The sequence below is a fragment of the Notolabrus celidotus genome, chromosome 4 (genome assembly GCF_009762535.1).
Source record: "Notolabrus celidotus isolate fNotCel1 chromosome 4, fNotCel1.pri, whole genome shotgun sequence".
Lineage (NCBI taxonomy): Eukaryota > Metazoa > Chordata > Actinopteri > Labriformes > Labridae > Notolabrus > Notolabrus celidotus.
The window spans coordinates 33,587,444-33,614,693 of NC_048275.1; the positions used below are offsets into that span (position 1 = coordinate 33,587,444).

Consider the following 27,250-nt stretch of genomic DNA (forward strand, 5'->3'; position numbering starts at 1 on the left):
ATTTACATCTGCAGTCCCTGGGCCCAGGTCGAAACGCTAGAAAGTTTACCTTTAATACCTTCGAAGACACTTATGTGGCACATTTCTAGTTTATTACCGCACAGTAAACTTGGGCTCAGCCTTGGTCCAATATTATATTAGGAATCTTGCTTAAAAGACTGTTAAATACAGTCCATTGATGTGTCTAAATCCAAACCCCAAGAATGTATGAAAGCACCCAGAACCACTTTGTTGAGCCAATTGCCATAAACCTAGTCCCAATCTGAAGTGGCCGTTAATAGTAGCCTCTTTCATCCTGCGGGTCTGGGACACTGCAGTAACCGCACTCCACCATCATCACACCTTTATACTTTCATATTGTTCTGCATTGATGTAACAGTGGTGTCCGAGTGTGATTTAACATTGTGTTATGGTGTTGCACGAGCCCAAGTGATGCACTCAAAAGGTACTTTTCAACCAGAAGTTTCAGGAACTCTTCTTCAGGGAACTAAACGGTTCCTGTGGCACATTGCTGTCTGTGTTTCGACTGCAGCCTGAATGCAAATCAGACCAGTGACTTATCTGATGAAGATATTTTGACATTGAAATAAAAAACTAGGATGCATTCCTGAAGACTCCTGTCAAGGTCTCCAGTTTACAGGGTCACTCTTCAAACTGTAACACCGGGAGCTGACAAAGACGCTGTCAGGCTACCAGGCTCAAAGAAAACGAATGTTAAGGAGTTATTAAATTTAGTGAATCAAATTAAGTGAGTGTGATGTTATTTTTGACAGCAGGGGAACTAAATTGCCCTTCTGGGATCAATCAAGCTATCTTAAGGTGCATTTCGACCAAGAGTTCCAGGGTCTTTTAGCTCCCAGAACTACTTTACCCGGAACAAAAAAATTCCTGTACCCCCATTGTTGTCTGCGTTTCGACTGCTGGCTGAAGTCGCGGGTAGACATACAAAAAAGATAGAACATTTTATTTTTTTTTAAGTAAAGAAAGAAATCAAGTGAATCACAGATGTGTGTGATGTTATTGTGGACAGCGGGCGGAGAAAAAACCCACTGCGGTTAATCTACCAATCAGACATGTTCAGCATTGCAAGCCCTGCCCCCCGAAAGTAGTACCTTTTAAAAAGTACTACCCCCCAAGCAGGGGCTTTTCAGGGGGAAGATTAACTACCCCTGAACTAAAGTTAGACCCTGGTTCCTCCGGTCAAAACGCACATAGTTCAGGGGTAAAGTTCCTTCGGTTGAAAAAAACACCTTCAATCTGAATCTGAAAATACAACCCTGAGGGTACTCTACCAATCATGAAACATTCAGCATTGCAGGCCCCGCCCCCTAAAGTTCCTGGACCTTTGGGAAGTTCTATCCCCTCAAGTAGGGACTTTTCAAGGGGTAGAAAAACTACCCCAGAGCTAAATTTAGACCCTACTGTTGCTGTTTAAACCCACAGAGTTCCTCCAAATGTTCCTGGGAAAAGTTCCTGTGTGCTAAACACACACACTGCTGTCTGCTCTGCTGGCTCTCAGGGATCCTGTCTTGTCTCTGTAACACCTCTGTTAGCACCGGCCCTAACCGACTTGGTGCCGTGGGCAAGATTTCAACTGGTGCCCCTTGTATTGTAACCAACTCCACCAACAATCACATCACATAGACACTGATAGGCGACTGACATAAAGCTTGGTGTTTTACAGGTTTTCTTTATTTCAAAATAAAAATGACCTCTAAAAGAACATTAATAAAATGGTAGGAACACTGATGTTTAGCAGGGAAAAAAACACAAATTTAAAAATACATAATATAATTGTAGAATTTATTCAGTCATTATATAACACAATCATTTTCAGAGTGCAGACACTTTCAACAAGGCAACAGTAATGTATTAAGTGATGACTGAAAAGGCAGAGCAGAAGCAACATGTTTATTTAAGCCTAGCCTACATTTTCTATCTAATTAAGCTACCAGCTTCCAAAGTGTAAAGATAAAAACAAAACCAAGTAAATCATGAACACTTATAGACTTCAAAAACTGCTTTGCAAACCTTTTTTTTTTTAAACAAAAGTGAATCACAAGCTTACTGGCATCACTCTGCAATTTAATCCCATATTATATTAATTAAAACAATGTTCTTTGTCCTATTATCTCCAAATTTTCTTCCTCACTCATTTAGGGTGCCTGTGGCGCCCCCTATGGACAGCAGCGGCCCCTAGCATTTGCCTATACTGCCGATGCCACAGGCCTGCCTAGGTTAGCACCTCTGAAGCCGGCGAAGTGATGGGTCGTGGTCTAAACACTGAAATTTGTACTGAGGGCAAGAAGTATTTATCAAACCTTGAGAGGGTTGTATGAAAGAAGCTAGTGTCAGGCATATAGTGTATGAGTCGCAGATAATAGGAATGAGAAATGGGACACAATCAAAACATACACAAACACGCGCCAGGATCTGGCACATATTGTTTCGCTGAGGCCTGCTAGGTTAAGCTTCAGGGTTGCATGCTATTCAGGAGCAGAGTCGTTCTTCATGTCATCAGACGCAGCTGGGTGATAAGCAAGACAGGGTTACTTTAGTGATCAAGGCCCTTCTTCCAGCTTCTGTTCATATCTGTATGTTTTGACAGACTTAGTGTCTCCAGGCCAATACCACACCAGAGGGACAGTCTGATGGAACTGACTTGTCACTGCACTGCACTCTCCTGCCTGTGTATTGTTAATGTCATTCCTCCTCGATCAAGGCTACATAAACAATTTCAACGTAAGCCACCAGAGTCTCCTGAGTCTTCTATGTCCTGGGTCTATCTATGAATTCCACCACAAGAACAAAAAGCAGTGTGTTTCTGAATGACCTGTCCTCTTTGAAAAGAATAAGTGGACTCATGCCATGCTATGAAAGTGCCCCCCACAGAGTAAGAGAGTCACCAGATTCTGTCAGGGCTGAAGTATAAGGTTTCTCCTTTTATTTGTCACCTGCCTGTAGGTGTGGAGCTGGGTTGGTTCGGAGGAGGTAAAGACATGACTCGCATGAGCCACACGCAATTATTTAATGATACACTATACCAGTGCATTTGTACTCCTATGTCTCTTATTAGGAGAGACTTCATGCTGAGTTAACAGTTATTTAATTCACATGTTTAGAGAATATGATAAACATGAATATCTTTGATGATTAGACTCCACCGTGATGACTTTGTGTACTTGAAGGGCTCATGAGGCCAAGAACAGGACAGGACCCACCGCCCTGTGGATGCTAGACACAGGTGGCTGTAGTGAAAGAAGAATGCAGGGTACGCTGAAGGGCTGGACTCTGATTAGGTGGTCTACAGAGGACTAGGGTGGAGGGGATTTGAAATGAGCCTGAAATGCAGAAGAGAGGGGAACAGATGAGCAGAGCAAGAAGAGACTGAGAGGAGGAGTGACATGAATGAATGATGACAGGATGAATGAATGTTTAAATTAGTTTGTAAAACAGTCTTCCTGCTTGAACTTACACTGTGTTTTCTTTACTGTGCAGTGATGAGGCTTAGTTTGTCCTGTAGGTGGAGCTAGAGGACCGGCCGTTCAGAGAAAGCTGAACTGGCTTTGGAGAATTTCATGGTATCACACTTAGAATGTAAAATTAGCACTTTGTCCCTGGGGTGGTGCTGAAGTAAAGATCAGTGGGGCTCTAATATCTTCTATAAAATGTCCCCTCTACATGAGTATTGTCTCCAAGTATCTTTTAGATTTGAAGATTATTTTACTGTTTTTTAAATCTCTTAATGGTCTTGCTCCTTTTTATTTATCAGATTTATCATATGAGCCAGTGAGAGACCTCAGGTCTTCAGTTAGTGGGCTTTTATTGGTAACAAAAGTTAGAACACAGACTCACAGTGCAGCAGCTTTTTATCATCACAGCCCAAACCTGCTTAGCTGAGTATAAACATTTCTAAATGCAAACTCAAGACCGACCTTTAGGGTCGCTTTTAACTGAGTCTTACTCTTGTAATAGTCATATTCCATCTTACTTTATTTACTTATTATCAAGTTCAAATAAAAAATTAAATGATTCTAAACACATATTATTTGTTCAGTCAATTTATTTATTTATTTTGATTTATTGTGGATTATTTGATTAGTTTTCATTTATTTAGTTATTCATTTGATTTTATAATCTTGTGATTTTTACAGATTACCTCTCAGCATTTTAATATTTTACTCTATTTACTTTGCTGTATTTACTTTTAGTGTAGTATCTTAGTTTATTTTCCTGGCTTAATATTTTAGTGTTTTAGTATTTTATTAACTTATTTTATATTGGTGATTTTAATTTCCTGTGTTGGGTTTTAACATCTTATTTTAACTCCAGTGTTTCCTTATTAAGATATCATGACAGAGTTTCCTAATTTTTAATTTTTTAATTTTAGTTTTAATTATTATTGCATATATTTCATATTTTTAACCTTACATATGGATTGTGGGGTGAGTTTGAGGTCAGAGCTTGGGTAGGGACTAGGATGGGGGGGTCTCTTTTTATTCTTCTATATTTTCAAAATATTCTATTTTAATTTGTACGGTACTTTGTGTTGCAATGTCATTCTATGAAAAGCACTTTACAAATTGATTGATTGATTGATTGATTGATTGATTGATTGATTGATTGATTGATTGATTGATTGATTGATTGATTGATTGATTGATTGTCCAATTAAATTTTCTCAAGATGTCGGTGGGTTCAGAGCCTGGAGGGAAATCTTGTCTGTCATGAGAAAAAGATGTCTTGTGAAGGAAAGCGGTCCAGTGCAGGCTTTACAAAGTCCCCAACATGTTATGACAACATCACGGTTTCTCATTTTTTGAAAATGACTGAAATGAGAAAGTTGAGGTGCTGCAGCTCCAGTTCTGCACAGACATGATGCAGTCTGTTCATCTGCACATCCATCACTATTTGGATGGAGTCTGCAGCCCTGACAGTCGTTGCTGCCTGTTCCTGTCTTGTTTGGTGGCAGAGAAAACAGACCTCTCCTCCATCCCGGGCTCAAACCGGTTCAAAGTCACATCTTTGCAGACCCGTCACCCACAGGACACACACTTTTTAAACTCCTCTTTACTTTTCTTTCTGTGTCCTGTGTTTAGTGCATAAACAATTAAAACATTCAGTTTAGTTCAATTCTCCGATTTAAGATAGTCAGCTCCTGTTTTTATGACGCCCTCCCAACGCCCTCCCTCCCCCTGTTAAAGCTCTCAATGCATAAAATGTTTGATAGAGGGGTCACTCGTGGTTCAGTCTTTGTCTCTGCAGAGATCTCCCTCCTCTTGTCAGCTCTCCACATCACACCCATCTGCTGTGACCAACTCTTCATGTCACATTCACCTGAGGTTACAATCTGTCCAAAGGTTTCTGCTCTGTGAACAGGATTCACTCCAAAGGTCTCACATCACTGTGACATGTGCATTGTTTTACATTCTAATTATGGCTTTCCAAAACATAGTATTATATCCACAGATCAGCCATCATTATGATAAAGTGCCTGAAAGGTGAAACAGCCCTGAGCTGATGGGACAGGTACTCCACTGGACCTGGGCCTTAGCAACAGATCCTTCAAGTCCTGAAAGTTATTGACATGTGATGGACTCAAAATGTACTGTGTTTAATGTAACTTTTGTTCCCAGCTGGGTTTACATTATTTTGGAGGTCCTACTATGTGAGTACAGACATTAATACACAACTTTTGCACACAGTGCTGCATTCTGCAACTCACCTCGGGCATGTCTACATACACAGGCACAGCATTACAGCTACCCAGCAAGTATATTGTGTACCACTGAGAGGGGGCGCTCCAGAGCCACAAGTACACTTAAATTACAACCTCACACAACAGCAAGTGGAATAATATGCAATATAGTACCTGTTACACTAACTGAAATTAATGTTTTAGCCACATTTTTTTGATGCTAACGTAAGCTAACGGTTTTATCTCACCTTACCATCTGTGGTGTCACAAAGCAGAAGCTAAATGTGTCTGAACTCTTTTCTGTGGATTGATCTGACATGACGTGTGATCAGTTTGCTTCCGGTGTTGCTCATGTTAGTGAAAGTTAATAACCGCTGTTGAAGGTTTGTCAAGGGGTTCAGACCAATCAGAATCAAGCTTCTTGTTTTAGACACTATATATAAATTGATCCCACGCAGAGTAAAATATGCTTTGTGTCATATTTAACTACTCTTAAAATAACATTTATTTCTCTAGCACCTTTTTCTAACAAAGTTACAGAGTTCTTTACAAAAGAAAACACAATAAGGGGAATTAAATGAGAGTCCGACGACGAGGGGTTGAAGGTAAAAACAATGAGTAGGAAAAACAGGCTGTGAAAATGGAGCTGTGTGAACCCTCTTTTAGACGTTTGTACATTGATTTTAATGTAGCATGGAAATATCACATCACCATGAAAAACATCTTTAGGTTCTTACAGACCGGTTTTATAAATGCCATAAGTCTGACAAAACAGAAATAAACACAACACTGTGTTTTATTATCACCTCCGTTTGAGATATCAGTACTTTTTCAAATCTTCCACGTCTGATGGTATCCAGATTTTGGATGCTGGATGGGTCACATTCAGTCCTTGTGATGATGAAGCATCATAGAGTGAGACTGCTCAGGCGACACAGCTGGAGCCAGGAGCAGATTTTGAAGAAATAAATAAACAATCCATAAAACATATTGGCAATAAACACCTTAAAACCTCACTAACACTCAAATTATACATCATCATTATCATTCCACACAGCGCTTAATATTCACTTTCATTTCCCTTTTTTCCAACATGACATATAAATATGTACACCGCTCCTCCTCCTCCCTGTATCCTCACTGACTTTCTCTCATGTCTCGCTTCATGCTGGATTTTAAATAACTGGCCTCATCAATCCGCAGAGCTTTCAGTCCACACTTAAACTCTAAACATCTCTCATCTGACCTTTCAAGTGTCGATGTTTTAAACATCCTCAGACTCAGACTTACGTTACATTTCAGTCATTTACACTAAACCTGAAAGGACTCCAGGTCACAGGAGGCGAGGACGAAGGTGATATCACTGTGGTGTTAGTCCGTTATCCACTGAGACCCTCAGCTCATCTTTGTAACCTTTCCTCCCGGAGGTCACACATTCAGTCCTGACGTAGCTCCACATGAAGCACTGCCTGTGCTAAGGGTTAGAGAGGACATGAGAGCTCCAGGTCACTGAGGGGGGACTTCAGGCAGCCCAGCACGAACCCAAGGCAAGGGACCTTCCTGATCCCGACCGCTTGGGCCTTTCTGGACCTGCAGGAGCGTCTGTGACCACTGGGACCAAGTCAGCTGTCCTGGAGAGGAGGAGATATTGTGTCATTTGTGTCTTGTATTTACACTTCATCACTGTCTCACTCTCTCATTAGTTTTATTACATTTTTGTGTTTTTGGAAGTTTTGATTCAATGTTTCTTGTGTTTTATTTGACAAATGAAAATTTTAAAATAAAATCACAACACAACACTCACACTAATAATAATAACAATAATAAATTTTATTTAAAGGCGCCTTTCTCGGCACTCATGGACACCGCACAGATATAAATATATACATACACGAATTCACATTAAAGGAAACAAAATCAGAGTCAAAAATGAAAACAATATAAACTAACAAGGGGTAAGAAAAAAATAGAAACAATAACAAAATGACAGTGCAATTGGAGTCAGACGGAGTAAGCGGTTTTGAACAGATATGTTTTGAGTTGTGATTTGAAATGGGGGAAAGAATCTGTGTTTCTGAGTTGAGGTGGCAATGAGTTCCAGAGACGGGGAGCAGAGCGGCTGAATGCTCGGCTCCCCATAGTGGTGAGACGGGCGGAGGGGACAGACAGGTGTATGGAGGAAGAGGATCTGAGGGAGCGGGAGGGAGTGGGAACATGGAGGAGGTCGGACAGATATGGGGGGGCGAGGTTGTGGATGGTCTTGAATGTCAACAGAAGGACTTTGAACTGAATGCGGAACTGAACAGGGAGCCAGTGGAGCTGTTGGAGGACAGGAGTGATGTGGTGGATGGAGGGGGTTCTGGTAATGATCCGGGCAGCTGAATTCTGGACCAGTTGGAGTTTATGGAGGGATTTGTGAGGGAGGCCGAAGAGGAGAGAGTTGCAGTAGTCCAGACGGGAAGTGACAAGGCTGTGGACAAGGATGGCAACAGTGTGGGGGGTGAGGGAGGGGCGAAGACCATTGATGTTACGAAGATGGAGGTAGGCAGTCCGGGTGATGTTATTGATGTGTGATTGAAAGGATAGTGTGCTGTCAAGGATGACACCCAGACTCTTAACCTGGGGGGAGGGTGAGACGGAGGAGTTATCAATGGTGAGTGAGAAACTATTGGATTTGGATAGGGTGGATTTGGTGCCAATGAGGAGAACCTCGGTTTTATTGCTGTTTAATGTAAGGAAATTTAGGGTGAACCAGGTTTTTATTTCAAAAATGCAATCAGTGAGGGAGGTGGGTGGGAGAGTGGACGAGGGGTTAGTGGTGAGGTAGAGCTGGGTGTCATCTGCGTAACAGTGGAAGTGAATGTTGAATTTGCGGAAGATATTACCGAGGGGAAGGAGGTAGATGATGAAGAGGAGGGGCCCCAGGACAGACTTGAGCTGAGTGAACTGTGTGCGGCCAGAGAGGTAAGATGTGAACCAGTCTAACGGAGTGTGGGTGATACCAATGGAGGATAGCCTAGTGAGGAGGGTGGTGTGACAGATGGTATCGAAGGCTGCACTTAGGTCGAGGAGGATGAGGATGGTGAGGAGTCCAGAATCAGCTGCCACAAGGAGGTCGTTGGTGATTTTAAGGAGTGCTGTTTCAGTGCTATGGAGTGGGCAGAAACCGGACTGGAACTGTTCATACAGGTTATTGTGGGTTAGGTGAGAGTGGAGTTGGGAGGCAACTGTTTTTTCCAGGATTTTGGAGATGAAGGGTAGATTGGAGATAGGACGGAAGTTGTTGAAGTTGGAGGGGTCGGCGCCAGTTTTTTTTTCAGGATTGGGGTAATGGCAGCAGTTTTGAAGGATGTAGGCACAGTTCCAGTGGTGAGAGAGGAGTGGATGATGGCAGAAATGAGGGGGACCAGGGAGGGGAGGGAGGCTTTAACAAGTTGTGTGGGGAGGGGGTCCAGTTGACTACTAGGCTGTTATCAGCTGCACTTAATGCGGGTCTACACTGCAGGGTGATGTTTACACTCATATCTTCATATTGTCTCATCATATTTTAGTTTCTGATTTTATTTGATCTTGTGTGAGGCACTTTAAAATGTCTTTTGTGCTGATATGTGCTGTATAAATAAGCTTGCCTCTTTGGTGTCTGTAAGTTATATGTAGGTACTACTAAAATCATCCTCTGTCATTGTTGCATGGCCTGTTAAAGCTTCAGTAGGTTTTTTTTTCTGTTGATTGTTTGTATTTTAAACATTTTTTTATCTCTTCATTTTTGTATTTTCTTGTTGTTATGGTGTATCCTGTTTTATTGTTTTATTGGCTCAATTGTTTTGTTTTTACTTTTGAATTCCAGCCCAACCTGACTGTGTTTTATCTTGCAGTATAAACAGTTCAGCCCTTATATTTTTCTGATTTTTTAATTTTATGTTACCTCATGGAATATTATCAATGTATGATCCTTTTTATGACAGTCTGTTTAGCTCTTTTGAGCAATTAGTGCAGAAATTCAATATTTCTAGAGCCCATTTTTATAGATATTTGCAGCTTAAAAATTGTAACGCCTGTAATACTGACCTCTTTCCCTCATGTCCATCTCCATCCCTTTTAGAATATTTTTTAGTCATAAACAAGATAGAAAAAGTTGAACACATATAAACTAATAACTCTGGAGTCACTCAAGAATACATGGGAGGAGGATTTAGGTCAACAAATGTCAGAAGAACTGTGGCAAATAATAATTGACAGAATCTGTTCATCTTCTATTTGTCTTGAACATGTAGTAGTTCAATTTAAAATTGTACACCATCTGCACTGGACTAAAGCAAGACTTTGCAAGACTAAGACAGATCTTGATCCTACATGTGACAGATGTCTACAAGAACCGGCCACTCTCATTCATGCACATGTTCTGGACAGCTTTTGTGAATCCATCTTTAACAAATTGTCAAACAATTGTAGTCCTTCATTAGAACCATGTCCTGGGTGCGGACTTGGCCTAATTGTTAAGTTGTGCATCCATGGAGCGGGCGGCCCAGGTTCAATTCCAGCCTGCGGCTCGCACAGGTAGGTGTCAGACGAAAAAAAAATCCTCTGTCTTTGGTAAAGACAACCCTGTTTTTTTTCACTTTTTCCACAGAAAACATTCACCATGACTGATATATTTGAGTATTTGAAGAAACCAAAACATGTTTGGTTTTTTTTGTCAGTGGAGACATAATCACCAATAGGAGCCTCCCCCCCCAAAAATCTTACGACTCAGTGCCCTGAAAAATGTCACTCTATTTGAATGAAGGTGAGCATTTAATCACAAACAACAAAAAAGCAAACATTGTGCTGTTATACATCCACAGTTTATGTCCTGTCAAATTAATAACTTGAAGCTCCTGTGAAGAACTTTTAGGCTGCATCAATTCAACAAATTCAAAATTCATTTTGACAAACAGGGATGATTCACTCTAATTACAATAAGGAATAAGTCAGTCTTATCAGTGGGGATGTTTGCTTTTGTGGGTCATTTAGAGACTGGATCATTACCAGCTTAAAACTCCTCAAAGGAGCTTTAACCTAAAAACTGCCTCCAATAAAGCAGACAAAGTTCAAGGTGCTGGTGCAGTCACTATCTGCTGTTATTTTTTCATTTAAAAGGGTTTAAAGTAAAAACTACACCAGATTAAAGACAGCGACATAAAACTCCTTGTAAAAACTAGAGATGGTGTTTTGGAGTTCTTTTACCGGAACGATCATGATCATATCTGTTACTGGCTCAGGACGCCAACCCCTCAAACAACACTGATCTTTGCATGGGTTTAATGAACGGATGGTTTAAATGCTCTGATTGCTGAGCTTGGGAATGGACTTCACCTATGATGTTTAAAAGATTGCTTCATCCTCCATCAGGGTAATGCTGTCTCCAGATGAATTAAGCTGCTGTGTTAGCTTTAATAACTTAAAAAAATTGCACATGTGAACTTTTAGTAAGATTGAAAGCTTCATTACCTTCCCTCTGTGTGCAACCCCATTCTGTAGGAGCTCTCCTGAGACGTCTGACCTCTGCTGTGAGTCCGCGCTGCACCGTGAGGACACTGCCTGGTGCTGCCCTTCATTCTGGTTTTCCCAGCGAGCAAAGCCTTTATTTTTAGACGCTTTCCTGTGAGTCCTGTATTTCATTTTGGGGAAAGTGTGTGACCCGCTGTCTGTAGCTCCCCAGCTGTGTTCGGGCCACATGGGCTCGGTCTGCGTGGCCTGGCTGGTGGTGGCTCTCTGCAGGCGCACAGAGATCCTCTGAGCTGAGCCGGTCATCAGGGTGATGGATGGGTGAGGGTCCAGAGCTGGACTTGCTGCTGTGACAGAGGGGAACTCAAACACCTCGTCCTCATCTGGAGGGAAGAAACAGAACATAAGGAGTAAATGAATGGTGTAGTGTATAAATCCAGGTGTGCCAGTTCATAAATGTCTGAAAATGACCTTTACAGGTGGGCAGGGTGGGGCTGCTGGGCAGTGAGCTGTGGGTCAGTCTGGCTGGAGAAACACTGCCCAGAGAGCCGGAGCGGATCAGCTTCCTACAGGCCAGAACCAGCAGCTCCCGACATTGTTTATGACAGTTCACTCCACAGTCTGCAAAGTTAATACATAAACATCTGATCATGTTCAGGGTAGGAAACAGGGAAACCAAGAGGCCCACATATTATCTCTGTAACACCAACAGGCTCTACTTTAGTCTAGAGCAGGGGTTCCCAATCTTTTCAGCCCGTGACCCCCAAAATATAGGTGCCAAAGACTTGCAACCCCCACTGTCTCTGAAAGTGATTTAATATGGCTTCATTTAGCTAGTCTGCAGAAAATGACCCTACCTATATGAGCATGTGTCTGTTTCCTGTGCCGTTATGAATTAACCTGCTACTACTGATGCTTTTCATAATTAACTGTTCACTAACCCTAAACAAAGAAAGGCAGAAAACTCAATACATATTCTATTTCCAAGGTTCTATTTCAAGGTTAGCTACTATTTGTGTCAATATTTCAACTATAATGGGTAAAATGTACTAATTTTAGATGGAAGACATCTCACGACCCCCCATTTGTGTCTTGCGACCCCCCAGGGGGTCCCGACCCACACTTTGGGAACCCCTGGTCTAGAGCACAGGGTCTAAAGTGAATGGTACAAGGTGAAACAGGGCGTGTTGATCCTCATTTATTTCATTGGGACTGCATCATGTAGATAAAAGCATCAACACTTTCTCTGCATGCCAATACGCTTTGTGTCAGATGCACAACAGGCTCCAGAATAGTTTTCGTAAAGTGTAGAGAAATAGAGAGAAGTTATGACCCTTTTGGCCTTCAGTTTGAAGTGCTGTTTCAGCTCAGTATATAAACAGAGACTACAGTCCTTGTCCCAGCGGTTACAGGTTCAACTCCTGTCTTCGGGTCTTTGCTGCACGTCACCCATTGCTTTGCTCTCCATGTTCTCACATGGCAGATGAAAATAACGGATTCATATATAAGGAGAGTTCAACTGCAAGAGCTAAATGAGCTCTTTTTTATGTGTCAGTTCATCTATTGTTGTAATGCAACAAATGCAAAACCCCATCCCTCAGAGATCCTATAAGAGGAAAACTCTCAGAGTGAGTATATCAGAGCACAAAAAGCCCTATCAGACCAGGATGTACTATACAGTAAACACGTTCTGCATAAAGGCCAAACAATAGACTGTACATGAAGAGGATGTAACCACTGTGACGTATTGTGACTGGTTTGTAGACTACAGAGACAGTCTTTGTATTTTTACTCGCCCTCTGTGTTCGTCTGTAGATATACAGTGAGCTGCTGATGAACATTATCTGACATATCTGCATTTACATTTTTAAAATATGCATGTTTGTTTTTGTGTGTGTATACATTTAATTATACTAAAAATCTTCCTTCAGTTCTAGGGGATACATTCACATTTCATTTTGCAATGCTCAATTTCATAATTTCTGTGAAGATGAAAAAAGAAATACCTTTGCACTTGTAGCCCTGTTTGATAATTCCCCAGAGCTGCAGGTCCGGAGATGTGAGAAACAGGAGGGTTGGGTTGGGTGGGTTGATAAAAAATGAGATACCATTATGGTCAGAAATTAAAGCATGTTACTGAAAAAACCCAAAGTCATACTAAAGCTCCTGTAACTAAACATGAATACATGAAACAGAAAGATTAAAGAATGAGGTTAGGACAGTCAGAGTTGGAGAGATGGGCCTGGGTCAGGACGATGAGCTTTCTTGCAGTTTGAACATCGCTATGGATTTCAGGGGAATCATGGACACGTGACATGAATTGAAAGAAGTTTAGAGGTACTCACAAATCCAGCACAGTGTTCACAGAAGGTGGGCTTCAGGTATGTCATCTCCTGGAAGTCATGGATGAAACCTGGTCCCATCTTACACTGGAGCAGGGGGTTAGCCCGGAGGAAATATGCTATCATCTCATCCTTACTGATCAATCCATCTCTGAGAGGAAGAGGGCCAGACAGAGAGAGAGTTTAAGAAACATTTATAAAATGACTGTAGATTAGTGTGTGTTTCTTTTGAATTTAGTTATAGCATACCCTTATGTAATGTTCTATCTATTCAAGAACAGGAACCGTAGGAGAACATGTGAAAAGGATATGAATCTGACATTGGATGATGAGGACCGGGACAGGATTTGTACAAATGTTAAAACAAAGTCAATGTTATGTCTCATCCAATTTAAGATTACACGTGGCTTTTACTGGACTCCCTCCAGATTGTTTAGATTAGGATTAACAACAAATTTCTGTTGATGCAAATCTGAGGAGGGTCATTTTGTTCATGTTTTTTTTGTGCTGCGACAAAGTTCAACAATGATGAACAAATAAGAAGATCAGTCCTCACAAGCGCTCTGATAGGCAGGCTGGTGAGGTTGGAAGACCACAATGCCCAAAATGAAAAGATAAGCTGCAGAAATGGCAAAAGTAGCTGCAGTAAAGAAAAAAAAGTCTTCTAATGGAGTTGGAAGAATGGATATATATATTGGAAAGTGGGGGAAATATTGAACCTTCTCAGAGGGCTCCTGAAGGGTCATACAGCGGGGAGATTTCTCTCGTGATGGTTTGACTACAGGTTCTACTCTTGTATGTATATAAGAGGTTTGTTCTTTATCATCCAGAAATAAAAAGAAGAAAGCCCACTTTTATGTTATACACTTCATTAACACAGCACAAGCTAGTCGGTGGCCTGTGTGTCCATTTCTGTAACTTTGTGTTTTCCGCTGCTGACTGTCTCAGCCAGGTCTCTCTTGAACAAGGGATTTTTGATCTCAATGGGACCAACCTGGTTAAATAAGGGTTAGATTAAATAAATAAATAAATAAACAAGCTGCCCGAGGCCCTGCTGCTCCAGTCATCTTACTCCTCCCGTCCTCGCTGAATCATTCACTGTAAGTCCTTGGCTTCATTTAGGGCAAACCTCAGCAAAAATAAAGCTAAGAAACTGTCATTATAACAGGATGTGTTCATTTCCTCCACTGAAAAAAGCCCCAGTCAAAAGTTGCTCCATTTAGTCTATCCACCCCTCCATCCATTATCTTGACTGCTTATCCCGTTCGGGGTCACAGGGGGCCGGAGCCTATCCCAGCGGACCCAACAGAAGGCAGGGTACACCCTGGACAGGTCGTCAACCTATCACAGGGCAAACGTGGAAAGACAGACAACCATTCATGCCCACACTCACACCTACGGGCAATTTAGAGTGACCAGATAACCTGGAGAGCATGTTTTTGGACTGTGGGAGGAAGCTAGACTAGCCAGAGAGAACCCATGCATGCATGGGGAGAACATGCAGACTCCACACAGAAAGGCACCAGCCTGACCGGGTACTCAAACCAGGAACCTTCTTGCTGTGAGGCAACAGCTTTACCTACTGCACCATCATGCAGCCCTCATTAATCCACATTATTGAAATTATTAGCCACATATTGTTGACCTTGTCTCTCTTCCGTCAGGCAGCAGGTGGTTGCAATCCTCTATCAGTGTCTTGCATTCAGGGAGGAGGTGTTAATAGTTCAGCAGTGAGAGCTCTGAGTATGGCAGGTAGCTTTCTTTAACCCCCAAAATATACATCAGAATTAATCTTAGAACCTTTAGTTTTTAACTGTATGTGTTTTTTCCTGCACTTAAAACTCAGTAGGAGGAGTGTTGGTAGGCCCTGATGGAAGCATGGTGTGGAAACTGGTTCCACCTTTTATCTCAGTTAGTTTTCATCCGTAAAAGATGTAAAGCCAACATACATTTCATTACATTTTGGCTTCACATCCACCAAAACCCTGGAGTATTTCATGGTTCTTAAATAGCAGCAACAAGTTAAAGTGAGAGCAATTTCAGAATGAATATAAAATATTAGTGCATTATTTTTTCTCACTCAAGTCATAACTATACTGGGAATTATGGGCTGTGTGATGTTGAAATAACAATAAGGTTCAGAGACACGATAAAGAGAGCAGATTTTGAAACTCCCCACAGAGGAAGAGGAAAATGAATCAACATTTTAAGAGCCACATTTCCAGCCAGCCTGATAAACACGCTCTGACTAAATTGGACTCAGCTAAAAGATAATTATTGAAACATCAGCATTTGTAACTGTTAGTGGTCTACACTCACTGATCTTTGTCCAGAACACAGAAGGAGTCCAGGAACGGGAAGTTAGCAGCGATGCTCTCAAAGTCCTCTTGAGAAATGTATCCATCATGGTCATGATCATAGTTCCTGAAAACAGACTTTCCAAAGATAAGAAACACATTACTCCAAACATACTGTTCACACACACACACACACACACACACACACACACACACACACACACACACACACACACAAACACACACACGTAGATGATTAGAATTAAGCAGACTGAATTTGAAGGAGATATTAAGTACTCACATCCACCAGCTTCCTGATGTGTTTGTTGACCACAGAGGGGTCTGGTTTGGTGGTGACACCAGAGGCCCAGTCCAGTGGGGCCAGGGGCTTGTTGGGAGTGGTCGGTGAGGTAGGCTGTGTGTAAAGAGACAACACATAAGCACAGGACTGAGATCAACATGATGTAATGCCAATGACAGCACAGGTTCCTGCTGTTAGTATGCACTTTATTGTTGTAACGTGCTGATGGGTTTTTAACCTTTCAGCTCAAATATCAATGATGTAGCTTTACACACTTGGGGGGATTCACTAAGAGTGGATTAGGCATCCTTTTCCCCCTTGTTCTGTTCCATCTCAAGGTCTAATTCACAAAGCATACTGTGCTAACTGTATTCAGATTAATCACACCCATACAGTTTGCTCTTGTTTTGCACCTAATTGTGGAGATGAGCTGTCAGCATCTCAAGTCTCTTCTGTGCTGTGCACTCTCATCCTGAAAGAGCTCAAAGATTTTCATGTGACGATGATGAGCTGAAAGAGGAGGGGACACCTCTTACCAGGTCATTGTGGAATTTATTCATGACAAATGTTATAAAAGTTTCACTTTTTATAACAAAGCCTGCTCTCTGGTGAGAGCCAGCAACTTGTTGCCAACCCATTACTCTGGAAAGTCTCAATAAAAGTGTGTCTGTATGCACGCTGGTTGAGCCATCTCATGACTGAGTCAACTCCTGATTTTAACAATAATAGTTATGTGAAAGAAATGTGAACAGATATGGAAAGGTGTATATTTTTTTGATCATCAAAAAGAGGATTTGTTGTCATGTAACCTAAAATAGTTTTAGCCTTGCATCACTTGTAAATACTGAAGCAATAACCCAAACTCTGGAAAGATGGTAAAAATGTCACTTTAGCACCAGTGTTTGTGAATTAAAGGGGTTTTATACAATGAGGCTCTTTACATAAAAAGGAACATGTTTTATCTCAAATTAATGTATGACTGGGAGGTGGAGGGAGGAGGCAGTTAGAAGTGTATTGTTTATTCCTTTATTTAATTTATTTGTATTTATTTGTTTTGTATTTTATTTTAAAGGTGACATATCACGCTTTTTTCATCAATATATATTAGTCTAAGAGGTCCCCAAAACATGTCTTTAAAGTTTATGCTCAAAAAAACACTTTGAAATCAGATTTTGGCATGCCTGAAGAACCCTCTTCTTCAGTCCTCCTCAGAACACTCTGTTTTCTCTCTGACCACGCCCCCTCAGGAAGTGGATGTGCCTCGGCTGTCCAGCATGTTGATCTAATGTTTACATGTTGGCTGAATATACACGGCTGCTCAGAGATCACGTTACTTCAACCCTCTGAATCTGATCCAGAATCTGATCCTGACGGAGAGGCGCCTGTGGCAGGACCTTTCTGAAGGATTGGTCACAGATTTAGTGTTTCTTGTTGTTTTATTTATCAGTATGTAGACGTGTGTCTTGGTACACAGCTACAGCTACAGCTACGAACATGTAGCTATGTGGCTATGCTAACTAGCGCTAGCACTTATCCATGATAAATAAAAATCATCCACTAGATCTTCAAATCTGCAGACGTGGGGAGTAAAACTGACCTCTGTGTTTATTAAGACAGCCTACAACTAGCATGCCTCCCTCCTAAGCTCCTTGTTGGCACACATTTGTGCAGGTAATGAAAAACGGAGGGGGGATTCAGTATTATTTTATACATCTATGTCTATGGGCTGAACAAGCTCCGAGCTCTGACTCCGTTACAGACCGGATATTGTGATGACGTAACAAAAACACGGAAGTCTGAAACGGCTCGTTTCACACACATTTACAGAAAGGTGTAGGAATCAAAACAGGGGCAGAATGGATTTTTTTCATTCTCGGGGGGTTTGTAGACATGCCAGGGACACATATTTCAGGTAGAGAACCATTAAAAAGTCAATTTTGCATGATATGTCACCTTTAAATGATTTATTTATTTGTCTTTAAGCCATTAACTAATTTATATTTGCTCTTATTTATTTATTTATTTATCCTGTTATTGCTCTATAATATAATGTTCATACTTTTATCAGCTATTGATTCTTATTGGTTTTGATGTACAATCACATTTGTAAAATCCAAGAATCATTTAACCAAAAGTTATAAATGAGACCTGAATGGATACCTGGATATTTAACAAAACATTACAGTTCATTTAAATGTATGAAACAACACAAGCGCACAGAGACTCAGCAGTATGCTGCACAGTTTGTCGGACATTAAACTCTTTGCACATGCTTAGTGAATTAGACCACAAGTGCAAAAGCTGAACAATCGTTTGGTGAATCAGGCCCTCTGTGTGGACAAACTTGACCACAAGATCAAAACCATGTCAGCAGGAACTTACCAATGATTTGGGGTTACGTGGTTCTCTTAGTAGTGAAAGTTCATAAATCTCATCTTCTGTGTAGTAAAGATCTAGAGAAAGCTGAAAATACAAAGATTAGGTTAATAACTAGGTCATTGCACAGAGCACAAGTACAGAAACAACCAAAATGACTTTAAACCAGAACATGTGACAAAATAAAGAAAATGAATCATCAGTAATATTTGATGTGCACACTTCCTCACACAGCAACATTTGACTATTTGAGGACATGAAACCGTTGTATAAGCATGTTATCTGCTGGTTGGTAGTCTCTCACCGTGAGCAGGTAGATGAGGTCCATGTTGGGCTCCACCTGAGCCGCTGCACTCTGCAACGACACCAACTCATTGAAGGTCATGTAGAGCTGATGCATTTTCACCAGGTTCACCTTATCACTGTCATCCACCCAGTCAGCAAAGACCACGTGCACTGCGATGAGGTCCTTGAGGTGCACACCCAGGATGGGGATTTTGAAGCCCTGGCACTCGTTGAAGGCTTTCCGGTAGCAGGAGTAGTTGTTGTTGGAGGAGACCAGCTCTGTCATCTCGCGCCAGATCTGAAGCAGGAGGTGAAATAACATTAGATGGCTTTACAATAAAATGACTCAGGTTTCATGTGACTTTCTTATTTCTGTTTACTCAGGGTGCAGGCATTCAAACTGAGGCAGAGCATGAAGCTCTGAAACAAATCTGCAAATACAGCTACAACAGAGCAAATCTGACTGAGAGCAAATGAGAGAAAGGCAGTTAGAAAATGCTAGTTCATCTGGAGCATCATAGAAAAAGGTTATTATGCATATTTACTTCTGGAGCCTATAGGCAGCTTATCTTACAACTGGTGGTCCCCCTAATATCAGGTTAAGAGCTCAAAGTATTTTCTGCGTCACGTAAGCCCAGACTGATCATTAACTGCCACTCTGCATGACCAAAGAAAACTCTTGGAACAAGAGTGAATCCAACAAAAGCGTCTGACACTGTTTCAGTCGATGACCATCAGTGACTTTTCTCAGTTTCACAGTTCCAACTAGTTTGAGCACACCAAGACCACTATTCACTTCAACATACTTACTGTGTGCACATGTACAGAGTGCTGACCTTCCTCTGTCTGACAAGGCTCATATTGTGAAGTCGGAACCCCGCATAATTAACATTAAAGTTTCCTCGAAAACAGCGTGAATCTTTCAAAGAATCTGATCAAAGCAACTGTAAGCTGGGAGCAAACATAAGTCAGAGAAGAGGGGGGTTGTCCCTGCTGCTTTGGATGACATTATGTTTAATGGGTGACCCTCCACATTGTGATTTCAGAGACTGAATAAGCAGCTTATTGAATGACACACAAAATAGGTAGGAAAGTTTAAAACTATCAAACACACCAGAACAGGAAATGTTGAAACATGAGGCAGAAGTGCAAAAACTGCAGTTCTTCAAGTGTCAACTTGAGGCTGCACCCAACAGCCAAGGATTCCCAATCAGGAACCATGATAATCTGATTATTTTTACAGCAGAGTTAAAGATGTTTAAAGGCTGGTTAAAATAATCAACTGTAGGTATGTTGCTCATTTATTTATTGGTACACACTGCACAGGGGCTGATTTCTATGAATGCATCAGATCTGATTTCATAAAGGCTGACATCGGACTTCCACCAGATCCGTCTCCGGTCCGGCTCTGTACTCTCTCGTCTGTTAACATCCACAATGTGCGTTTTCAGAGCGGAGCATGGAGCGAGACTGCCGGACAGCTGGAGTCATGTGACCAAGGTTTTCCAGTGGTTATTACTGAATCAAGGATTCTCCTCCTCCTCTCCTCATCCATGTTGTCTTTCTGGTCCTCTGAAAACCTCTGACCTGTTGACTCCAGGCCTGTCTCCGCTCATCATGACGGTTTGTTGTTGTAGTTCAGTGAAATACGATCTGGTGATAACACAGTGTTTTATTCTGAAAATTAACCGGATGTTTTCATTTTGTTTTGGTGAAACCTGACTTCCTGTCCCGCTCCATCTGCTCTGTTAAGATTGATGCGTCGTGATCCGGCATCCGGAAAAAATAGAAGTCTTGTGTATCTGATCCGGAGGACTCAGACCTGCTGGATCTCAGAGACACAGCCGGAACGCAACTGAGTGGATCCAGTGGGAGTTAACATATTGACTAGAATAGAAACCTATCAGATCCAGTGCTGTGACAGATCGGAGATGGACCAGACATGGATCCGGTGGAACTTCGCCGTAAGAGTTGTACATAAATCAGGCGGGTGTGTTAGTTGTCTCTAGGAGGCTAAAGGTCTGCCTTAGCTCCCTCTCTGTGTTTAGGTTGATCAAAAGTTAGACTGAGTCAACATGCCTGCTAACAGTGGGCTAACATTGGGCCTCAAGACTTCTATTCAGAAACCGATGATTGGCGTTACAGAGACTACATCCATGTCTCATACAGACTTTGGTCTTTCAGTTTTGTTTAAAGAAAAAGTCTCACCCTATTGTCTTGTAAGAGTCAAATGTATCACTCAAATGTGGCTCCTATCCTGTGACAACACTTTCAGGCATTTTTAAACAACTTTAGAGTAGCTATCAGTCTTGATGCTGATGAACTCATTTGCTTTTGTAGGCCAAACAGAGTCACCAATACAAGTTCTAATCAATTTCAATGTGTCATGACCAGCTGAATAGTCCTCACAGGAGCTTTAAATGTGACCTAGATTTGAATGAAGTCACATTTCTTTGAAGGGGTGGTTCCACAGATAAAGCTCAATCTGTGATCTATTGATGGTCTGATACGTATGAAGTTACTTCTTTGTTGGGGCAGAAGATATTGCTAGTTCTTCAGTAACACAAGCTGTTGTTGAGATTTCTGCAAACTCATCTCTAGCGTTGCTGTATTATAGTTAATTGGTGATTATACAACACTGACGCAAGTAGACGCATAACCTGCAGCATATTACTGAATGATCACAGGAGTTCTTACTTCTCAGTGACTCTGGACCACTTTTACCACTTCATACTGCGCAAATTATACACTTAGACACAGACTTAGAAAACTTTACAGTCCTCAAAGAGGGACTTTGTGGTACAGCACAGCACACAAACATTGAAAGCACATCAGACACACGACAGAGATCCACATAACACATAGCAGCTGTTTTCAATATTCAATAAGACCGCATCAACACACATGACACTATACATAATGATCCATACCAGCTGATTAGGCTGCTATTGGCTCCAGCCCCCCGTGACCCAAAACGGGATAAGCGGTCAAGATAATGGATGTCAAGTCAAGTCAAGTCAAGTCAACTTTATTTATATAGCACATTTAAAAACAACCAGTGTTGGCCAAAGTGCTTTACAAGGTAAAAAGATGGATGGATAGATGGGTGTACTGAACATACCCTCATACCCACAGTCCACAACCTTAGTCCCTGTGTTTGTCCTGACTTCTTGTAGCTAATGCATCTTATTTAAGTGAGTTAAATGACACTGTTGGTTCTGACCTGAACCTCTGACCAGAAGGGAGTAGCTGAAATCCCATATTGATCTTATGCATGATTGTAGCATGACCATACCAGCATACAATACAATTACAAAGAATGCTTTCAATAAATGAAGTTAAAATGTAGTTGTCAACATTAAAAAAATTCAGTTATATGAGAAAATACACACGCTGTCGGGCCTTCTTAAAAATTGCAACAGCACATTGGTCCCTGGAGAGTTTGTGATCTATAATGAGATCAAGATAATTATATTCTGTCACAACCAAGCGGCAACCTCCGGCTTGAGAATTGAAGCCAATGCAGAAGTGTTTAAAACTGAAGTTCAGTCAGACAACTCACGTTTACTTAAGATAAAGTTTATTGCAGCATACAGTATAGTGTTTGGCGTTTGGGCTCTGAACCTCATTACTCCTCGTAGATTATTTAAATGCAGACATTTAGGAGAAATGAGATAGGACTAACCCCCCCTCGAAGCCCGCAGGTGGACGCCAGGGAGGAGGTGGGTACGAAGTTTGCACACAGCACTGAGCAGGACAGCAGGAGCACTTGCAAAGCAGAGGCAGAGACAGGGAGACTTGCAGCTTAAATAGACCGCCAAATGAGGATGTTGAGATCAGATGATAGGGAGGATGAGAATGTGTCAGTATGAATGAGCGCAGCTCGAGTTGTCTGCCTGAACTAGTTTGCAGGCGGCACTCCATTTCATTGAGTGCCCGCTTAAGGCTGGCTCCGGAAGTACCAGAAACCACATACACACCAATTCAAAAAAGCTGATCTTTACAGCAGAAATAAACATGTTTACAGCCTGGAGAAAAGATGAGTTTAATCTGGATAGCCAAGATATTAAGTTTATGAGTTTTGCATAATGAGAGGCATAGCTGACTTGATTGACAGGCGGGAACACTGTAGCTGTTGGCTAGGAGGCTCGAAGTCCGCCTCTTGACGTCACACTAGCTCAACAGAAGTAAGGTTTAGTTCAACATTTCCAATATGGCTCCCGCAGATGGTCGGCCTCAAAACAACGCTTGGGTGACAGATGGGTGACGTAACAGATACTATGTACATTTTTTTACAGTCTATGGTCACAACCTCAGTCTCCTCTGATCCTCGATGGAGCAGGGGGGTGGAGCCATACGTCTGAAATCAAAAACCAAGTTTTTCAGACCATATATGATCATACCAGAGTCTGCCTGCAAACTGAAAGCAAAACTGATTCTGCACATAAGATCAGAGGAAGTTTGATGTGATGTTTGATTGTGTGTTTTTTGTTCGAAAAGTTGCTACCATCGGAGATCACTCTGAAAGTCCCCGTCTGAAAACGCCACTGCTTCACTTTTTTGAGGGATACTGCGGTGGTCTAACAGCCACTTTTGAAGTCATCTGGCACCACAGAAAGACAGTGTGGATTGAGTTAAGCAGTAAATTAACCTTTTCAAAACTGACTCAAAAAACTAATTGAAGAAGTGAAAGTAGCCTTGAACGTCGTACCTAAGAGGCTAAATTTTATACATTTTGAAGATTAATTCTATAGCTTCCAGTATAATAAAGGTTCCCCACAGTAAGCTTCCTGTTGTCTTTTGAAGAAATGTAAATACAGTAATCTAATGTGTGTCTTATGACCGTCTCCAGCCCTTATCTGTTGAGATCATCATTGAGAAATGAGCCATTTTAGCATTTCAGTGGTGTGTTGTTTTTTTTTAAAGATATTAATCACCTTGCTGCGTTAAATACTTCATTCTGATTGGTTGACACTGCATAGCGAGGGTGTGTTATTTCTTGAGAGCAAAATGTTGCCAGGGACCTGATCACACCTGTTAATCAAATCAATCTGGGAATGGAGTCTGGCACATTTCAGCTCTGCCTGTTGACACTGTGGCAAAAACATGTTTCTGTTAGCATTCTTTATTGATAACCAACATGGTGGAAAAGTTTTACTAGTAGATAAGAAGAGGGTCCTGCTCACCCTGTCTGGATCACAATCTGCTATAATAACCTGCTCACGATACATTATCCTTTACTCACTTGATACACCTGACCACTATGTTAACTTGTTTCTATGACAAAGGAAAAGGTAAAAAAAAAACATGGCCACAGACATAGTATAGGGAAAAGCTCTGGGCTGTGTACTCTGAGAGGTTTAGACTTACCTTCAAAACCTCTGGAGTCAAATAAGAGTGAGTCTCTTTTAGTCGACAGATGGAGCTGTGACTCAGTCCTCCCACCACCGCCATCAGAGTGTTGAAGTTTTGTAGCTGTAGAAGTTTCTGAAGACAGAGAGTGACATGTAGGACTTTAGCTTCTTTGTTTATCCACGTTAACACACAGTATGCTGTATGCTGCTCTTTAAACTGCAAAAGGTTTTAGTAAGCTTATAAAATAAATGTAAATGTGGACTCTTTCTTATTCCAACTGCTGTTAAATCTGTGGGCAGTGCACCCACTCTGAATTTATGATAACATCTCCACTGAAAAAAACAAATTGTCACAAATGGTGATCCTTTAGATTAACTCTTCACAGGAGCTTTAAGTTACATTTTCAACTCAGAACACCATCTTTGAAACAGGGCATTTTAAAGCATTGTAGTAATTAAACCAACAACATCAAAGATAGACATTTGAGGTGACAGGGAAGAGATAAATGTTCATATAAATGTTGACATTTTAAGAGTCCATAGCTGTCTGAGCAGGATCCTTCAATGATTGACTACAGTCTGTTAAACGGCTGTAACATTTGGCTTCAGTGCAGACAGTCTAGGACAGGAGACTCTACCTCTTAGTGTCATCAGGACTCTGATCCATGTTTTTCATATTGATTGAGAAATAATGGAGGAAAACTGTGTGTCCCTCTCTGAGGATGAAGATGCACAGCACGCTGCACGTATCTAAAACCCCTCCATAAATATTAATGAGACGTTTTTTCTTACGAACAGAAAACTGGAGAGCACTTACTCATGTTAATTTATTGATGTATCTTTGACTATGTTAGACTCATGAAATAAACATTAAACAAAAAACAGACTGTTACTGATTATATAAACCATCATCAAAATGAGATTAAGAGGTTTAAATGGTAATGTGACAAGTGCTAATTGGAATAAACGTCTATACTGCCATGTGAGATGATGTTCAATAAAACGAACAAGTGGCTGATTATATGAAGATAAAGGTTGTGTTGATTGCACTTGAGACTAAATATATGAGAGTGGTCTTTGATGACATGCTGTCTGACCACATTTTACATCAGTTTGACCATATTATTATTGCTTGAGGAAAGCAAGATTAAAACTGTTAAAAATATTCTTGTCCTTATTCCAAATGGCCTCAAAGTTTGATGATCCGGAGTTAGACATAGACTTTAAGACGTGTTTACTGAAAGTATTCATTGGGAGGGGATTATTGAACTACTTGAGGCTGCAGCACATGAATAGGAAGCTGTATTGTTGTCTTTCGATGTGAAGAGTAAACCAAACCATGAACTTGTTGCCTTATAAAAACAGTTATGGTGAAGAAGTCTGTATGATTCAGACAAAGATCTCTCTGCACACGGTTACATTCAGGGACATTACCATTCACTTTAGAGGCTGACAGGTTCAGAGGTCACATCTTCCCTTGCTTATGCGTACATGTTTTTGTCCTCCTCCAGCGGAGCAACCCTGAGAATATGATAATTAAAAGGCCTCTGCATAGTTTCTATAGCCCACCTGAGGGTGGCTTCTACAAGAGGATATGAACTATTCCTGTGGTGAAGTAACAGAGTCCAGATGTTAAAGGTTAGAGCCAGACAAACCAACTGCTCTGATGTTGGTGGCAAAACCAATACAAATGTCTATAATCTGTCCTAGCACAGAGGACCAAATGCGTGCTAAAGTTGGTGCTAATTCTTTGTTTTATGTAAACTACTTCTCCTCTGAAAGGTAGGAAAATAGGAAGAACACACTATTTTAAGATACCACTCAGAGACATGCTGTTGTATCTGCTTCTGCAACACTTAAAACAGTTTCCTCTTCCTGTTTGGGATCAGATTCTTCTGGAGCACTCGTCATGTTTGCTTTGGTGTTTTGGTGTTTTTCCACCTCTGCATACTTCTACACCACTCTGTCTCCACCCACAAGACAACTTTCAGGCAGCCAATCATTGCAGCGCCCCATTATCATAGCATTGCTGCCCAATCATCTCTCCCTCACTCACCAAATTCAAATCCGGACTCAAAACACACCTATTTACAAAGGCTTTTAAACTATAATTGATTGATTTTTTTCTTGTTTTGTTTTATTTTGCTGCCTTGCTTTTATTTGCTTTCTTCACTGTTCTCCTTTTGCTTCCTATTGTAAAATTGTATTTTCATGTAAAGCGCTTGGAGAACCTTTTAAAGCGCTTTTATAAATAAAATGTATTATTATTATTATTATCAGATCACTGCATGGATAATGAGGTTACAAACCAAGAGGAAGCATATCCTCCACTGAGGCTGAATTTGTGATGTTTTCACAACTGAATTCATTCAAACCCTCACATCAAAGACAACTAGTACTTGTAAGCAGCTGAAAAAGCAGTTACATGGGATCTTTAATGCCACTTTTTAGTAAAAATGTCCAGTGGCGGTTCTGGGGAGGGGCCAACAGGGACCAGTGCCGCTGTAAAACTCAACCTGGACCCCCTGGACCCCCTGTGCCCAGTCCCTTTGAGCGCAAAGGGACTCATGTTAAGTGTAACTCCCAAACAGCTGCTGTCAGTCTGCATTTTTATATAATACACAGTAGCATATATGTCTAGTATAAAGGGATGTACTGATTTTTTGCCAGTTTGTTCTCAGCCGGTCCTCGCCCTTCTCAGTCTCTTTTGTCAGGGTTGAATGTGTCTCTCTGACAATTCCCTTGGCCTCAGCCTGGCCCCCCCAGTAAATTGATCTAGAACTGCTACTGAAAATGTCCTCCATTAATGCTAATTTCTTCTGGTTGGATTGGTATGAAAAACCTGAGTTGTGCTCTAGAAGAGTAACCTTTCCTTTGGTAGATTTAAAGCCTGGGGAAAAGTCCAAACTATAAGAGGGACAAGCAAGTTAGTAATAACTTGTAATGGGTAAATGGTGAATGGACTTTCCAGTCCGAACACTTAAAAATCTGTTAGACTAATGGTCACATTTATTCACACCACAGTCACACTGATGGAGAGGAAGCTATATTAGGAGAACCATTAGTAGTGGATAATCCCATTTACACACTGCTGGCTATGGCACCAGGAA

The 27,250-nt window shown here is 41.2% G+C and overlaps 1 protein-coding gene across 1 annotated transcript in view; it reads right to left on the reverse strand.

Moving 5' to 3' along the window:
- Positions 1–6,267: 6,267 nt before the first annotated feature.
- The window catches only part of rasgrp3 (RAS guanyl releasing protein 3 (calcium and DAG-regulated)), a 56,706-nt gene continuing 35,723 nt past the window's right edge, over positions 6,268–27,250 (reverse strand). Inside the window, exons 8-17 of the mRNA XM_034681249.1 lie at positions 24,157–24,273; positions 18,806–19,084; positions 18,508–18,588; positions 16,126–16,239; positions 15,847–15,962; positions 13,531–13,678; positions 13,192–13,228; positions 11,657–11,806; positions 11,189–11,568; positions 6,268–7,329 (exon numbers count right to left, since the gene is read on the reverse strand). Of these exons, the coding sequence (XP_034537140.1) occupies positions 7,321–7,329; positions 11,189–11,568; positions 11,657–11,806; positions 13,192–13,228; positions 13,531–13,678; positions 15,847–15,962; positions 16,126–16,239; positions 18,508–18,588; positions 18,806–19,084; positions 24,157–24,273 (1,431 nt within the window). The 3' untranslated portion in view covers positions 6,268–7,320. The remainder of the gene's footprint in view (positions 7,330–11,188; positions 11,569–11,656; positions 11,807–13,191; positions 13,229–13,530; positions 13,679–15,846; positions 15,963–16,125; positions 16,240–18,507; positions 18,589–18,805; positions 19,085–24,156; positions 24,274–27,250) is intronic.